Source organism: Chrysemys picta, chromosome 19 (genome assembly GCF_011386835.1).
Source record: "Chrysemys picta bellii isolate R12L10 chromosome 19, ASM1138683v2, whole genome shotgun sequence".
Taxonomy (NCBI): domain Eukaryota; kingdom Metazoa; phylum Chordata; order Testudines; family Emydidae; genus Chrysemys; species Chrysemys picta.
The window spans coordinates 2269082-2286081 of NC_088809.1; the positions used below are offsets into that span (position 1 = coordinate 2269082).

Below are 17000 nucleotides of genomic sequence, written 5' to 3' on the forward strand. Positions count from 1 at the left end.
AAGTACCTCACCCAATAAGACCCTCTGAATCTCTAAGTCATCTCTAGGTGACGTAGCTTTAACACAATGAAATGTACAAGTCCACACGTGCAACTGAATTGTATGTAAGTTCTGTTTATTAACTTTCAGCCTTCATGATGGCGTCACCTGCAGTGTTATAACACGTATCTGTTATGTTGTATTTAAGGCAATGTTACTTCTGAAATAGAAATAGACTTTGCACTGATTGTAATAGTTTGGGCAGGGTCTGGGAAGCCTTGCTAAGCACAAATGCAAACAATTGTGAGTAAATAGATTTATGAAGTATCAGAGGGGTAGCCGTGTTAGTCTGAATCTGTAAAAAGCAACAGAGGGTCCTGTGGCACCTTTAAGAAGGATCCTGAATATCCGTGTTTCACAAAACAAGGTGGTTCTTCCCTGGCATTTGCTGTCAGCCAGCCGCTCCGTGGCTTTTACGCAGAGTGAGCAGGCTGCCTACCTAGCTTTTACCTGGCCTAAACCTTACACAGAGAGCTAGACTCTACCTCAGCAGGGCCCACACTGCTTCTCAAAGCAGCAAGAAATCAGCAAGTGAGGGAAGGCAGCATCTCAAACCCCAAATGGTGGAGGGGATGACTCATGCTGGAGCAGATTGTTCCCTGAATTCTAGATTAAACTACTGTACATATTCCCTGATTAAATGCCCTGAGAATGCTTACAAGCAAATGAGTGTTAATATCCAGCACTTGGAAGCACTGGGACCTCTCTGGGGTGAGAGAGATTGTCCCATGTCGGAGTGTTGTTGCTGAAAAAAGTGGCGATGTCAACATACAAACAAAGTTCAAACAGAATCTGTTGCTGTTTTTTTCCTTCCCTTCATTCTTTGTGACCAAGCCCAATAATGGCTCTTCGGTGGCATGGAGAAATAATGGAGCAATTCTTTGGTCTGAGTGTTTAGCCCCAGGAATTTCAGCAAGAGGAGATAATAAATCGCAGGCCAAAATTCACCCTTCCGCAGGGGGCCATCAGGAGGCCTGTGCACCATATTCCCTGTGCCTAAATAGCTGATGTTGATGCCCTGCACAAGGGCTATTAAAAAGTGATTTGGGATGTTCTTACTGAAGAGAGACAGTATTGTATCAAGAGCTGGAGACGCTCTCAACTCAGTTGATCATTTGCAAATCATCCAGCTAATAATCTGCCCAGAATGCAGCTATCTCCACCTACATTACTGTTTTGTTTTTGAAGAGGGAAGACGCCCCATTGATCACATGTAAGAGAGAGCAGCAGGGTAATGAGACATTAGAAACCAATTTAGGAAAGGAGTACGGTCAAAGTGATGAACATAAGCCAAAACCAATTGCAAGACCGGCTATGAAGGGGAAGCCAGGCAGGTCTGTTAGTACATTGCCATTCTGGAGGAGAGTTGTGGTCACTAGGTTCAGCTGCCAGCAGTTCAGACCAGTTGATGTTGCATTGACAGGTGACTGATGACCACGCAGTCATTCTGCTCGAAGCACCTTGTCCCTAGGTCAGGGTGTGTCAGCAGATTTCGCTGCTGCATCTTAGATTTGAAATACGAGCTTCTGAAGACACAGCTGCAATTTTGGATTTGAATCCCCAAAGCCCCGATGTAATGTGTGAAACACCAGGAAATAGGATGGCCTAACTCCGCAAGCCTGGGTTTCAGCCCTGCTGTCCAGCCCCTCTTACTTTTCAGTGCGCAGGTCCACGTGTCTGAGAAACTCTGGATGGTTTTTTTGCATTCCTCATGGAGAGTGTGCATCTGGCCTGTGCAGCTGCTCTAGTCTTTGGTTGAACAGCAAGGCCAGGGATACTATAAACTCACCATCGCAATGAACCCGGTTGCGCTCGCTGTGTCTCTAGAGGTGTGCGGCTGCTACAGACTCCCTTTTCTCTTTCCTTCCCTCAGATTGAGGAGGAGATGCTGGCGTTGCAGAATGAGCGCACCGAACGGATACGAAGCCTGCTGGAGCGTCAAGCCCGCGAGATCGAAGCCTTTGATTCAGAAAGCATGAGGCTAGGTTTCAGTAACATGGTTCTGTCTAATCTCTCCCCCGAGGCGTTCAGCCACAGCTACCCGGGAGCTTCTGGCTGGTCCCACAATCCTACTGGGGGTGCGGGACCTCACTGGGGTCATCCCATGGGTGGCCCACCACAAGCTTGGGGCCATCCAATGCAAGGTGGACCCCAGCCATGGGGTCACCCCTCAGGGCCCATGCAAGGGGTACCTCGAGGTAGTGCTATAGGGGTCCGCAACAGCCCCCAGGCTCTGAGGCGGACTGCTTCTGGGGGACGGACGGAGCAGGGCATGAGCAGGAGCACAAGTGTTACTTCACAAATATCCAATGGTTCACACATGTCTTATACATAACTTAAACAAGAACTGAGGGTGGCAATTCCACTGGAGCTGTCTGCCAACAGAAACTGCCTACAGATACGTCCCAGCAGCCTCCTCAGTGTGGGACTGCAGTGTGATGCTGGGTGAACATGGAGTATTGTATTCATTTTGTAAAGCACTCTGTTTTGTGTTTACTAACTGGGATGTCATAGTATTTGGCTGCAGGGTTTGGTTTTTTTTAATGTTTATGTTTGGGGGGGACTGGGGAGGGGATCTAAGACATATATGCAACTAGTCAGAGAAGTTGGCTATTGGATATGGCATGAAAGCTGCACAAGGGCCTCGGACTGCTTTCATCACCCCGTCCCTACAGAGGGGTAGGAAGAGTTCAAACCTTCGCTAATGTCCAAAAATCTTAACAGCCACCTGAGCAGACCCGGGGGGCTGAAATAAGTCACTCTCTGGCAGAGGAGCAGCTGTATTTTCTGCCCATTGTTTATCATGAAATTGGCCACATTTCTAGGTGTAGCCTCAGGAGGAGAGGGATTAAAGGAACGGTAGGTGAGGTAGAGGGGCAAGAGGAAAGGCTTTGCCTGCTGAGATGAGAGGGATCAACACAGACCCTTGCCACCCAAGTGCACGCTCTCTGTTGCACTAAGGGATGAGCCTTCTCCAAGGGCATAGGGCAGCTTGCTGGGCACCACATTGGTAGATGTGTGTGCAGGGGGGAGGGCTGGAAATGTTTAAAATCCAGCCTAGCATCTTTGCACTCCCCTGGCTGTGCTGGTGGCAGGGGTGTTGTACTTTGGAGGAGGTTGGGAAGAAGAGCATAAATAATGCGCTTGTATGGCTAATACTGTGACATCTCACCTTAGCTAAGCATCAGAATAATTCGTGGAGCCCTAAATAGTTCTTTTGCTCTGTTCTTCAGAAACCTTGGACTTACAGCCAATCAATGCGAAATGCCAGAGGTATTTTGAAAGTTGCCATAGTCACAAAATGCCATTGATCGGGGTTTTCATTACTACACTACATACACCAATTTATTACCTTTTGGCTTGTTGCAATTTCCTGTTTACATGTCGGGTGTAGCCAACTGTTTAAATGTTTAGTTGCCATAGTGTACCAGCAGGAGCTGAGCCAATGACTCTTTACCGGTTGCTGACTAACCTACATCACCACTGTAGATCTTGCTGCATGTGAGGCTCCTTTATATTATTTTGGTTGCCGCAGTACTTTCCAACTTTACAGGCCATTGAGACTTGGTGATCATTTGGCAGCATGTCACACCACGTGTAGGAAGCACTATTTCCAGACGGCTCTTATCAGAGCTGCTGTACTACTGAAAGGAGCAAAAGAGGTTGGGAAATAAATTTAAAAACAATTAAATTAAAAAGGTCAGGGAGTCTGAAAATAAATGGAATGACTTTTGTGGCTACGTCTCGACCCTTAATGCTGGAAGTGGGAGGTGTCGTGAAGGCCTAGTCCCAGTTGTGGGGAGTTCGGGGCAGGTCAGCACCATGAGATTCAGAGGAGAGCAGGTAGATTAAGCTGGGTTTGAGGTAAAGATTTTCTTCCTGGGAACTGACCAGCCAGAGTTCTTTGTAAATGACTTTCCTTGCACACTAATCATCTTGAAGAAAACACTAGCTGCTAACTCTAGGATTTGCCTTTAACATGTTTATAGGGCTCAAAAGCAAGGTTTTCCGAATGTGTTTGTCATGTGACATATTTATATAGGAATACTCCAGTGTCTCGCTGCTGTTCAGTTTTCTCAACAGTGTGACATTCTTTTGTTAACTAAATTAAAATCCACTCCAGATCCTTAACTCTTAGCCAGTGTCTGGTGAATCCAAACTCCAGGATTTCCAGTGTCTCGGTATATCATCTCACTCGGAACAAAGATGGACACTATACCAAAATACGTTTGATTAACTCTTTGGCAGGGCCTGGTAGTATTAACAGTGAACGCAGACGTTTGGGATGAGGCGGTGGAGCCACTGAGGAATATTCCCATTGGTTACCCTGTAGGACAGACTTGTTTGGGACAAAGACAAACTCTCTGACCCCCTATTCCCCTTGAAACACGTCTCTGTGTGGGATGGATGTTTTCTCTTCTAGCTGTTCTTTTGCATTAAAACATTCAAATGAAATTAAGGAAAATCACCTTCATTTTCCTGTCTTAAGAAAAAGAAAAATCAAAAGCCAAAAACCTCTATTGGATCTTACCACCTTGGTGTGGAGGGTGTATCCAGAGCATGGTGCTAATATGCGATGTTTAGGAGTTCTCACCTCCTCAGAATCCCAGACAGCAGCAGTGACGGGCACTGTACTTCAAAATTCAGGGGTTTCATTCTTTTGCTTCTGTTATGGTTTGAATTTGGCCAAAGTCTCTGGCTTAAATTGAGCTACTTCAAGAAGAGTTCCCTCAAACCTCTATTTGTGTAATGTAAAGCATGACTAAATGCTGGATCCAAATGATGTCTATCCCATATTGGCTTTTTTGTATCCAAAAGAATTGTGTAGTAACCATTTTTACATGTATATCATGTGCAGACCTGGACTATTCCAATGAGTTAATATTTTAATTAAAATAGTTTGCAAAAACTGATTCAGATCAACCTTGTCTAAATGTGTGTGTCTCTGTGTGTACATGTGGGGAACAGAAGCTACCTTCTGAGTGAGTTTGATCTCAAGAGATGTCTCCCAATTACTCAGTTGTTGTAATCTGTGGAAACCGCTTCATATTGTGTAGTGGAGGTATACGAGGAGATAAATTAGCGTATATATAATATGTGTTAGATATCATATATATCACATAAATATCTTTGTGAGATATATGTATAAATATCAAATCAAAATAGTCCAGAGACGCAAACACTTTCTGAATCAGTTTGCAAACTCCATTTTTAACAATTAAAACTAACTACTCCACATTCTCCTGTACCCACCCACCCCCTCACACCGCCGCCACGCTGTACTGTACCCATCCACCCCCTCACACTGCCATCGTGCTGTACTGTACCCCCCCACCCCCTCACGCTGCGCTGCACTGTATCCCCCGCCCCCCACGACGACACCACTCTGCACTGTACCCCCCCGCCCCCTCACGCTGCCGCCGCGCTGCACTGTATCCCCCCGCCCCCCACGACGACGCCACTCTGCACTGTACCCCCCGCCCCCTCACGCTGCCGCCGCGCTGCACTGTATCCCCCCGCCCCCTCACGACAATGACGCGCTGCACTGTACCCCCCGCCCCCTCATGCCGCCGCGCTGCACTGTACCCCTCACACCACCGCCATGCTGCACTGTACCCCCCGCCCCCTCACGACGCCGCTGCGCTGCACTGTACCCCCCGCCCCCTCACGCTGCCGCCGCGCTGCACTGTATCCCCCCGCCCCCCACGACGACGCCACTCTGCACTGTACCCCCCCGCCCCCTCACGCTGCCGCTGCGCTGCACTGTACCCCCCGCCCCCTCATGACGATGACGCGCTGCACTGTATCCCCCCATCCCCTCACACCGCAGCCATGCTGCACTGTACCCACCCGCCCCCTGATTACAACGCCATGCTGACATGTACCCACCCGCCCTCTCATGCCCCTGTCGGGCTGTTCCGTACCCATCCCCTTGCACCACCATGCTGTACTGTACCCCCCCACACCCGCTGATGCTGTGCTGTACTGTACCCCCCGCCTCCTCACACCACCGCCGTGCTGCACTGTACCCGCCCCGTCACAACGCCGCTGCACTGCACTGTACCCACCCCCTCACTCACACTGCCGTCGCGCTGTACTACACCCGCCCACTCACGCCGTCCTGCTGTATTGTACCACCCGCCCCCTCAGGCTGCCGTCGCGCTGTACTGTACCTACCTACCCACCCGCCCCCTCTCGCCGCCGCGCTGTCCTGTACCCACCCCCTCACTCACGCCCCAACCAGGGCTTTAAAAATACTGTAAATTGTGAAAACTACTCCCAGTGTCTCAGCAAGATGCTAGTTTTCCATCTTCTATGTGAGGATTAACACTGGGAAAATGACTGTGAATATTACTTTACAATTTTTATGACAGTATTTTAAAATACTGGTGCCAGCTTGACACCTACAATATATTATTCTGTGTGTTTGGTTTGTTCCCTTTTGCACAGACCTTAAACTCTGATTAAAGTTTAGTCCAGAGGGGCAATAGCAGGAGAGTTGGCATTTTTCACCTCTTTCATCATATTACACTGCTTTTGGTTTTGTTCATTAAATCAGTGAAAGGGACCACGTGTGCTTTGTTTGTTGTGGTTTCTGGAAAACAGAGGCCGCCTCCCCCATTCCCATTGACTGTTGTGCGCTTAATTCCTTGGACACAACACTGGAACTTTCACCTGCATTCAGTCTAACCCTGTAAACTTCCAAGGGGTTGAAAAACAAACACGGTACTGCACAGTAACAAATCATTGAATGGAGAAGTCCCCGCAGATATTTCTTATCTACAAGTCCTGCCTTGGGGCAGACTAGAGCTGCTGTACTTTCAGTACAGCCGCAGTTAACTTTGATTAAGTAGAATGTTGCACGTTGTCAATGAAACCTGCACAGAGTACACGATGGTGGATACTGGAATAATACTGCTTATTATCACAAAGGGGAAAATGGCCTGTTGAACTCAAAACCTTGATCCTGTCCACTCTTTATTGGCGAAAATAAATTGTATTATACCAATATCTACTGTTACTCTGTTAAATACGCACATCTCTCAGGAGATCTATCTAATGGTATCTCATTTGTGTATATTTATATACTCTGGGTGTGTGTGTGTGCGCGCACACAACTCATGTTGTGCATTTCTGTCAGGGCACTTAGCATTCCCTCAGCTGATAAGCTGACAGGACAATTTGTGCAGCAGGGCTGTGTTAGGGGGAGGATGTGAGCAGAAGTGCACAAGGGTTGAATGGAGTGGGCAAGCGCTGGTTTAAATCCTGCCCTGCGTTGTGCGGGATGTTGGAGGGTTCTGTAGCTGCTGCAGGCATGTGAAAGGAGGGAAGAGCGCTCGTGAAGGGTACAGCGAAGTTAGAAGGCAGCGCAGAAAGCAAGTTTGCATAGCACGAGGGAAGCGGCGTGGGGAGCTACTGGTGCTGTTTGCAGTATGCTTGTAGTCAGTGTGCTGTGGGGAAAGGCAGTGGTACGTAAGAGTGAAATGTTCTGCAGTCTGAGCTCAGAATCCCTAGGCATAGTTCATCTCAAAAGATCACAAACCCCGTATAGTCTTCATTAACCTTCTACATTTCTGGGGATCAGCTGCCACGAACTATAAATTCTGCTCTCTGCACCTTTGTTGTTGTTCCATGTGCATTAAGCTAAGGCCAAAACATAAGCTAAAACTGTGAAGTTACTTCTTATTAGCTTCATTCTTTATCCTTCTCCCCACCCATTCCTTCCAGAGCATGGACACGTGTCTCTAAGTCTGGTTCCCCACCACCAATGGACTGTGTGCTGGGAACAGCATCATTTTCATCCTTGATGCCAGTTCTGTGTGCCCATGTAATGCTGCAGGCTTCTGAGTGATGGGGTAACAGCTGGACAGAGTCAGCCCTTAGAACCTGATTTTCTAGGTCTGGAAACCTTCAGGTTCCTGGCATCTCTCCTCCCCCTACCCCACCCCCACCCTTGGATAGCAGTGAGGCGTCTGGCAGTTTGGGGAGAGGTGTCGGTTCCTGCATGTGTCAGGTCAGAGTTGCACATAGGAAGGACATCTCTTTGTTAGTGGGGCATGTTCCTGCAGTCTCAGATCTTGCGAGCGTAACAGCATGCCACACATAAGGTGTCTCTTCCTCATGGCGGTGGTGTGTCCATACCAAAGGGAAGCCCCCAGACACCTGTTCCTGTGGGTTATAGTTACTCTCAGCAGTGTGGTTCCTTTGAAAGCAGGTTTGTAACGTTTCTTTTTCAGTCTCTCCAAGCTTTTGGCTTCCCTACCCTGTCAGCAGGAGTGTCTGTTCTTTTAAAACTGTCCATGCTCCTGGTTTAAAGACCATGGCACGGTTCCACACACCACCACCCCCTGGACTCCAGTCAGATTGTGAGCCTAGAAGTGGGGTTTCTGTCCTTAAGAAAGTTAGGTGCCTGTAGCAAGAACTTGGAATTGATGTATGTCTTGCTGTGTTCGTTTGAGTTTGCACTGTCAGGATTCGTTTCCATGGGAGCCAGTGGAGAAATGTTTGCGAGACTGTGCTGAGGGGTGCAGGTGGCTGTCAGATCTGGGAAGAAGCCAGCTGACTTAGTGGTTTTATTAAAACATTACCCCAAAAGAGAGACAGACGCAGATAACCCTGATTCCTGTTGTGTAACAGAACTCAACCAATTGGGCCTGTCAGGGTCACTCATGTGCCTGGGATACCCCGTTCCCAACCCTTGGCTAAATGCTGGAGGAAGAAAGCCTGGCTCAGCTAGAGAGGGCTGGATAAATAACGCATACAGCAGCAACCAAGCAGCTGACCCAAGCTGTGGGCCTCGGCGTGCTTGTGCTTTTGGAGGTACATTTACCCCACCTCTCTGCCATCTAGCCATATTCTGTAAATCCGGGGTTAGCCCCTCTGCAGCCACACGCTCAGCCTGGAAGTCTGTCGGTAGTCTGCCAATGAGAGACGGGAGTTACCACCCCCCAATGTGCACAAAATCAGGGGTATCTCCTGTCCCCCTCCCGGTACGGGTACCTCAGAACGTGTACCGTTCACATTTTCACTGACAATCGGGTTAATGATTGTGAGTGAAAATATTGTAATTATCTGTAAATATGTAGTTAACAAATTGACCTAGTTCCTGTATTTTTTAAGTTTTTGTACTAAAGTTTATAGATACAGTATGTGCCAACTAGAGAGGAGCTACTGTCGTTGCCAGTTGTAGCACAGCCTGCATCTAACCCCTTCAGTAGCCCGTGTGACACTAAGGATTCATGCTTAAATATCGTAAGAATGGGAGTGGGGGGGAAGATAAAGGAGAATAATGGCTTAATTTGCTGCCCAGGTGGAAATGCTTCTGGAACTAACAAAACATGATTGATCCATATCTTCTATATTCACCGTTTAAGTTGGGTCCCCTGTGTTTTAGATGCGTGTATGCAAAACCTCTGCCCTTTCAGTCTAAATGCAAAGTGCGGTGATGTGGACAGTGCAAAGGATAGAAGTGTTGACTTGGAGCTTTTTCTGGGGTTGAAACTCACATAAACAAAGCCCAATTTCTCTCTGTCCCTTTTAACAGCACCCTTTTATTGTATTTAAAGAATTGTACAGAAAATACATATTCCCCCCCCCCCCCCCCCCCCACACACACACACACACAGGGTTTTGATGCCAGGATAATCTAAAGAGCATGTAAACCATTGGAGAAGAAATTAATTTTATGAAGCTCGTTGCCTGCTTTTAGTGCCTGTATAACACATTTCTATGGCAACTCTGAGCTCAGCAGAGTTTGGAAGTGAGCACACAGTTGTTAATGAACTGAAGTATGTAATCGCTGCATTTGCATGGCTTGGCATCAGTGTTAGACTAGGGCCACCTGAAAGCATTGGAGGCAAATTCTTGCTTGGAAATGGTCATTTGCTTAAGTTTCACTTGACTAAATGCATTGCCAAGGCATGGTGTGTTCTAGAAATCGCATGTGGTCAAGGAATGGAACATGCAGAGGTGGGGGACAGTTTTCTGCCATCGAGCAGGCTCTCCGTGCAGACTGGTGGGTGTACTCCCACTCCCCTGCAGGCAGATGCTTAGGTGGTTGAGCTGTAGGCTACAGCTGGCTTGCATTGTAGTTTTTGTTTTCAACACCCATTACTAAATTAGAGAGTCTTTTCCCTTGGATTGCATATGAATGAAATAATCTGTCTCACCTCACTTGTCCCACCTTCACTGAGTATCTCATGGCGTAGGCAAAGCTGCAACCCTGGAATAGCTCTGAGAGCTAGAGGTCTACAAGAAAAGAAAAATCACCACTAGGGAGACCAGTCATTAGAAGATATTTAAGTTTCCCTGGAGGCTGTTGGGATGTGAACTCTTCAAGACACTGACAGGATCAAAGAGGGAAGGAAATGTAGAGATGGAGAGGCGTGGGTGGCGGGTGTGGTTCCTGGCAATCAAAACCACCTGCTTTCTTTCTTCAACCTTCCTTCTTCTCCTAACACCTCTCAGCTCTCACCTAATCTTGCTTGGAAGAGGGACACTTTATCTGACCAAACCAACTCAAATGGGGGGTGGGTCTGATGTAGATACATTAACACTAAAAATCAGATACAGAATTATACCGACTTGAAAATTGTAAATGCTGAAGACGTTTTTATTAACACTTGGGTTGCTAAAATTCCTATTTATGTTCTTCCACGGAAATCATTAACCCATTTAAAACTTAAGGCAAACAGTGATGATGAAAATGCCGGATTACCAGGAGGACGTTAGCTGTCAGAACCCCCTTGGTTTAGTATACAAGAGAGGTAGCATACCATGCATTAAGAGGGGTAGGAGAAGGCTGTGTGAGGTGTGTATAGTGTATATTTTTAAAAATAGCTTATTGCTTGTATTATGAAGACTTTAAAGACAAACTTGAGAATTCTAACATAACTATTAACAAATTGAACAGAAGTTACCCCACTGAGTTCGGAGCGTCTGGAATGTATAATCTGTTTGTAACCCAGAATGATTTATTCTTCTACCAGTCAGCCAGATATCTTATTTCTATGTTTCATTTTGTATATCACTTTCCCTTTTGTTTTCATGATTTCCAGCATGCTTCTGTTTGGTTGGTTGTTTGCACAAGTATTGTGTAAACCAAAAGAAATTTTAACTTGAACCTGGCTTTTTTACTTTCTTGGATTTTCTTCCTCCACACTTTTTGGGGGAACCGGGGTGGGGGGTGTATTTTCCATTTGCAGCTTCCGGGTGAATGCCTGGTCTTTTGCCAGTCAGCTAAAAATGCTTCACTGTCAGTTGCTTTAAAAGAAAATAAAAATGTCACCTTATCAGTTCTAGGTAGCTCATGGGGAGGAGGGCAAGCGCACACCTGTAGCAGCACAAATCTGGCGTTGGTTGCAAAATGAAGGCAAAGCTTGGCTTTAACTAGATAGCTGCAGAGCTACCCCAAGTCCCACGTGTTCTCGCCACAGCCCGGACACAGGCACAGCTGCCATGACCTGCGGTGGGCGCTCAGCTGGCATGAAGGCTGCAGCATGTAGCCAGGTTCCCACAATGGTAGTGGGAGTTAAAATACCCGTGTCCCTCTCGGCTTCCGCCTGTGGGGTCATTGTTACACCCCTTGCTGTGTGCCTGCTAACGTGAGTGGGAAGAGGGATGTTCACAGACACCAAGTAATGTGTTTACTTCTCCTCCCCCTCCCTCCCCGCTTCCCTAACAACCTTCAGCTCATGACCAACAACTCTTCCCCAAGGCCCCAGCCAGTAGAGGGCTTGTTCATTCTGGGGCATTGGGGGTGTGGGTGTAAACATGGCTTTAACAAAGCAAGGCCAGGAGCCGGCCATCACTTTATCATGGGGGGTGCTGCCCACGCCATTATACTGAACAGAGGCCTGAGTCTTCCAAGCCCGATTTCTACAGGGATGGATCACCAAGGGTTAAAACAGGAAAACTGGACTCCTTCCTGCTCACGTTTCTGTTAGCACCAGCTGGGATGGGTGAGTCTACAGGTGTGCATTTTCCTTTTGGTAGAAAATGCCACAAGCACTAACTGATAAGGCTTATTGTACAGTATATTGTCCGTATTCTGGTATCCTTCTGGTTCAACATACATTAGTGCTCATATATAACCTGTATTAATTGTATAGATTGTGCATTTAAAGCTGTTACCAAGTTGTCAGAAAATAAGAGAAGAGAAAATAAGGTCGTATGTAATATTTTGTTTGTAAGTATCCTTTGTAACAGAGCAAAGGAAATGTTAAAAAATCAACTGTAATAAAGTAATTTTAGTACATGGAGCGTCTGCTGCACGTTTTGAAAGGTGGGATTTAGCCAGGACTCTGGAGCTAATGCCGCCTCCTGTGGAGAGCACCCGAGGATCAGGGCATGGGCTTCACATCTCCCCGAATGCTGTTCGTGGCAGGGGCACGATGGAGATTGCTTTGACCAGGGGGCGCTCGGGCTGGCCGCTGGGAAGTGCATGAGCTAGTGGAGTTTCATAGGCACAGGGGGAAGCTCAATGAGCCGTGCCCAGCCCTGACAGTGCGCAGCCTGGGCCATTTCCAATGTGGTGGGAACACACCAGTCATGTCAGCCATTTGGGCTTTCAACAGTCTGCTTCTGTGGGGAGGGGATGACAGGGCCTGTGTGCGCAGTGCCTGCCATGCTGGTGCGAGCGCGCAAGGGGAAGGCTGTGCAACATTGGGGGGTGACTGCACAGTGCTGCATGGCCCTTGGACAGCCTCTCCCAGGGACGCTATGGAGAGGTGCTAGACGCAGCACCTGCCTGGCGCTACCTGGTGTAGGACCTCTGCCAGCTGAAGATCTCCTGGAGGTGGCAGGCGGCAGAGGAGGCCTCTCTCTTCTGCGGGACGCCCCTCCTGTACCGGTGCAGCCCCTTCAGCCTCTCCTCCGTGCGAAAGAACTCCGCGACGGCCGTGAAGTACTCCAGCGTCACCTCGTGGCTCCAGGAGCAGGACCCCTCCCTCAGGAAGCCACAGTGCCCGCCGTGTGGTGTCAGCAGCAGGAAGAAGTAGGGGCTGCTATGGAAGAGCTCCATGGGGAGGGTGCTGGCCGGAGGTCCCCGGACGGGGTCGTCGGCGCTGCAGATGCACAGGACCGGGACGGCTGCTTCATCCACCTCCCGGAGGGGGTCGTTGCGATCCCAGTAAGCGTCCCAGGTGACAGGGTGCCTCTTGGTCTGGCAGAAGAGGGTTTCCTCGAATTCCCGGAGCGAGCAACTCCTGAACAGCCTGCCTGTCTCCACAACCTCTGCCAGAGCAGTGACATACCTAGGAGGGACAAAGGCAACAGGCAGGGGCGCACTCACATGGAGCGCCTGTGTCCTCACCAGCACGTCGCTGCCCCCTGCTGGATGCTATCAGATTTCTCAAGTGTTTCACGCTGGAGGCGCGTGTCCAACGGCTGCCATAGCTGGCTAGTGGCACTGCCCTGCAGCGGTTCTGGGGTTGGCGCTCCTGAATCCTACCTCCAGTGCCTAGTCTGTTTGGCTTAGTGGGAGCCTGAAGCCACAACATGGCAGGGGTGCTAGATACCATGGTGATGGGCACGTTACAAATGGTTGGCTAGGCCATAGTGTTTGTGTGCATCCGCCCCTATGTTTGTGACACACCCAGTTTGCATAAGGCCTTTGAACTCCTCTCTGCACCTTCCCCAGGCCCCACCCGGGGGAGCTGGGTGCAGCTGGGTCCAGGGTGCCCTGCTTGTAGCCCGTCCCATCCAAACCTACAGCCAGTTAGCGCCACGGGTGCACGTGGTCGTTGAATGCCTCTGCTTTTGCAGTCCCTGCCCGTTCAGATCAGAAGGGCCCCATGGCAGCTGTTGTTGGGGCAGGGGTGGCCTGGGGGCTCTGTGGGTCCAGCCCTTCCCTGCTGCAGGAAAGGAGGCGAGTTTCTCACTCGTTTGTCATTTTGGTCACTTGGGTTGGAAACCATAGCGACGAGGAGAATCCTAGCACCTGGCCTCCCGTCCATGGCTCAGGTTTCCATGACAGCACGCTGAGGCTGCTGCAGCATTTCAGTGTAGGAGATGGCGAGCGGGCCATGCTGTGCGTGAGGATCCCCGCAACCACCCCCGGGTGAGTATGGCACCCAATGCACTACCCCTAAGGGCAGGGCATCCCTGCCTCCCACGCGCGGGGCCAGGGACTCCATGCAGCCCAGAACAATAACAATCCAGTTCAGGAGCACGAGAGTCCCCCTGCCACTGGGCTGGGCTCCTGAGCATGGCTTTCCCCCTCCCCAGGGCACCTTCTTTCCCCTGGCACCCCCCCGAGGTAGCCCCTGGGGCCACTGGACTTCTCCATGTTCCTGGAATTGTCCATTGATGGTCCGTCCCCAGGCTGCATTGCAGCTGGGGCTCTCTCGCTAGCAGCGGGGAGGAGGGGGGCACTCAGGGTAATGAGTGCAGACAGGCAACATCACCCCAATCAGGTGCCCCCGGGAGCAGACTGGCCAGGGGAAGCTGAGGTCCAGTGGGGTCCTGCTGTCATTCTGAAGCTGTTTGCCTTGACTCTCCTAGAAGGGAGGATTTTGAGATGGCTGGTGCGTCTGCCCTTACCCAGCACATCCAAGGCCTGCTCTACACACACACACACTGTCTCCCGGGATAACACAGTTGTGGTGTCACTCTGGTTACAGCTCTGGTGTGGATGCAGCTCTAGAGGGTTCTAGGTGTCCACACCTGTATAGCTTATTCCCCTCCCCTACGGGACTAGCTGGGCTGGTGCAAAGCACCTTTATACCAGTATCGCTGTGCCCCCAGGCGGGGGCCGTACCGTTGTACCTGTGCCAGTACAGTCAGTGGTATACCAGATGGGCACCAGGAGCCCGCAGCGGGGCATGTGGCTGGGCTGAACAGTTACCCCAGGGCAGATCTATCTCCATGGAGAGATGAGTGGTGGTTTCTGGGCAGGGAGGTAAAACTTCAGCAGAGCTGTTTCAAACTCGGGCAGGCTGGTGGGTATTGTCTTGGGACTTCTGAGGCAGTGACCTTAGCTTCCCTCGCCCAGCCAGGCCCTTCCCTTGCTGCCCGGCTCCAGGGAGTTTGACAGAAGCTTTTAAACTGGGTCTGGGGCATTTCTAATGTGCCTGTCGGTGTTGGAACAAGGTGACTTTGCTTTTAACAATCCCCCCCCCCCCCAACACATGCCTGCTGCTGGACACGGGGGGCTCCCCACTCGCTCCCATAGTCCCCACAAAGCATGCGGCACAGAGCATGGAGCGGGGCTGTCAGCTGGCATTGGCTCCTCGCAGGGCTGCACTCCACGCTCAGAGGAGCGAGCGTTCAGGAACTGTAGTGTTGAGCTGCTCTCATCTGTTGGGCCTCCCGGCTCCCGCCTGCGTGCTCCCTGCTCTCTCCAGCTAACTGCACAGCCGCTGCGTGTCTTATCTCCTCACCCCCGGGCTCCGCATCCATCCGCTCCGGCCAGGCCTGAGTTAACGTGGTTGTGAAAGTGCAGGGTGGTGCCCATGCACTGACCTGCCAGTGCCCCTCAATCCTGATCTGTAGCCCCTGGTTACCCCACCTCTGGGATCCCCAAATCGACCCTGCTCTGCCCCACGCCACCCCTGCCCCACCACCCCAGCCCTGCCAAATAACTTTGTTCCTTTTCCTGCCGCCCCCTGGGTGCCCGCAGAAGAAGAAGTGCAGCCGAGAGAGCAGAGGAGGAGCTCGGGAAAGTACCCACCTGCTGAGGCCTCGTTTCTGGTGCAGGAGTAGACTCCACTCATACAGCCAGGGGCACCCGGTCTCCAGCCACTCCTGGCACCTGAACACGGGCGAGATGCAAGACGCTGCAGCCAGGTAGCTGGAGGAGCCGCACTCCCCCAGGTAGGAGAGGAGCAGGCCCGAGCCGGAGCCCTCGCTCACGGCACAGAGCGAGGAACCTGGCTGCCGCATGCGGATGTACGTCACCGCCTCCTTGAGGTCGCCTGGGTCCCCGAAGGCCTGCAGCTTCAGGCTGGCAAGCGGGCTGCCGTTGTGACCCCTGCGGTTGAAGATGACTGGCTTGTAGCCCTGCTCCAGGGCCAGCAGGCAGAGGTGCAGGACGCCTCTGGTGACCTTCCCGGAGGCATTGGGGAGGACAAGCAGCACCGGGGCAGTGCCAAAGGCAGTGGTTGCTCTACTCCTCTTACCGGTGCCACGGGGCCCCATGACCCAGTCCAGGGCAACCAGGCCCCCATCAGCCAGCTGCAGGAGCTCCCGGGCCAGCTCGGGCTGGCGGGCAGGGGGGAAGAGGAGCTGGAACATGGTCTGGAGCTGAGGCCAGGTCCTCCACAGCCAGCGCCCGCTCTGCCGGGCAGCGCCCCGTCGCAGGCTCCTCAGCAGGCTCTGGGCCAGGGCAGAGGATTTGCAGATGAGTCTGCAGCGCCCTGCCCCGGGCCCCTCTTCCCCAATGACATTGTCCCCGTCGTCTTCCTCGCCTGCACCCCCCGGCTCGCGGCTGGGGAGCAAGCTGCCCCAGCCTGGCCCCCAGAGCTCTGTGGCTAGGAGGCAGAGGAGGGCTAAAGCCAAGGCCCAGGCCGCAAGGCTCCCTAGTGCCAGCATGAGGTGCCTCGCCCAGCTGGGGAAGAAGTGTCTCCCGGAGCCCCCTGCCTGGGCTCCGCAAGAGCAAATAATGGATTTGTTTGAGGGCGAGTGCGCGGATTGGATGGGGGTTGTGCAAGCGTTAACGCTTCCCCTGCCGGGCGCTCTCACCGTGGCCCTGGCTAGCTGCCTTGAGGATCCTCTCTCCAGCCAGGGGCTGGGGGAGGCGAGGGGGGGCTGGGGAGGGGTGTCTTGGTGCACTGGCCTTTCTCTGGACCTAGAGCAGGGCTGGGGGGCACCAGACACTGACGTCTGCACTCATAGGCAGGGACATCAGGCCTTGAATAACCCGCCCCTCCCCTGGCTGATCTGTGGTGTGGGGCTGGTGCCTGCCCTCCAGGGCCTGTGCACTGCGCGGGGCCCCCAGCGTAAAGCATTCCTGCCTCTTTCCA

The 17000-nt window shown here is 51.3% G+C and overlaps 2 protein-coding genes across 5 annotated transcripts in view; one reads left to right on the top strand and one right to left on the bottom strand.

The window, feature by feature from the left end:
• The window catches only part of TAOK1 (TAO kinase 1), a 110102-nt gene extending 97807 nt beyond the window's left edge, over positions 1-12295 (top strand). For all 4 annotated transcript variants that reach the window (XM_065573483.1, XM_065573486.1, XM_065573485.1 and 1 more), the window contains one exon: positions 1913-12295. In XM_065573483.1, coding sequence (XP_065429555.1) covers positions 1913-2374 — 462 coding nt within the window. In that variant the 3' untranslated portion in view covers positions 2375-12295. The remainder of the gene's footprint in view (positions 1-1912) is intronic.
• On the bottom strand, positions 11215-16882 carry ABHD15 (abhydrolase domain containing 15). Its single transcript, XM_005298320.4, is given in 3 exon segments — positions 11215-13292; positions 15710-16834; positions 16836-16882. Coding segments are annotated over 3 exon segments (1671 nt in total). The 3' UTR covers positions 11215-12793.
• Positions 16883-17000: the final 118 nt, after the last annotated feature.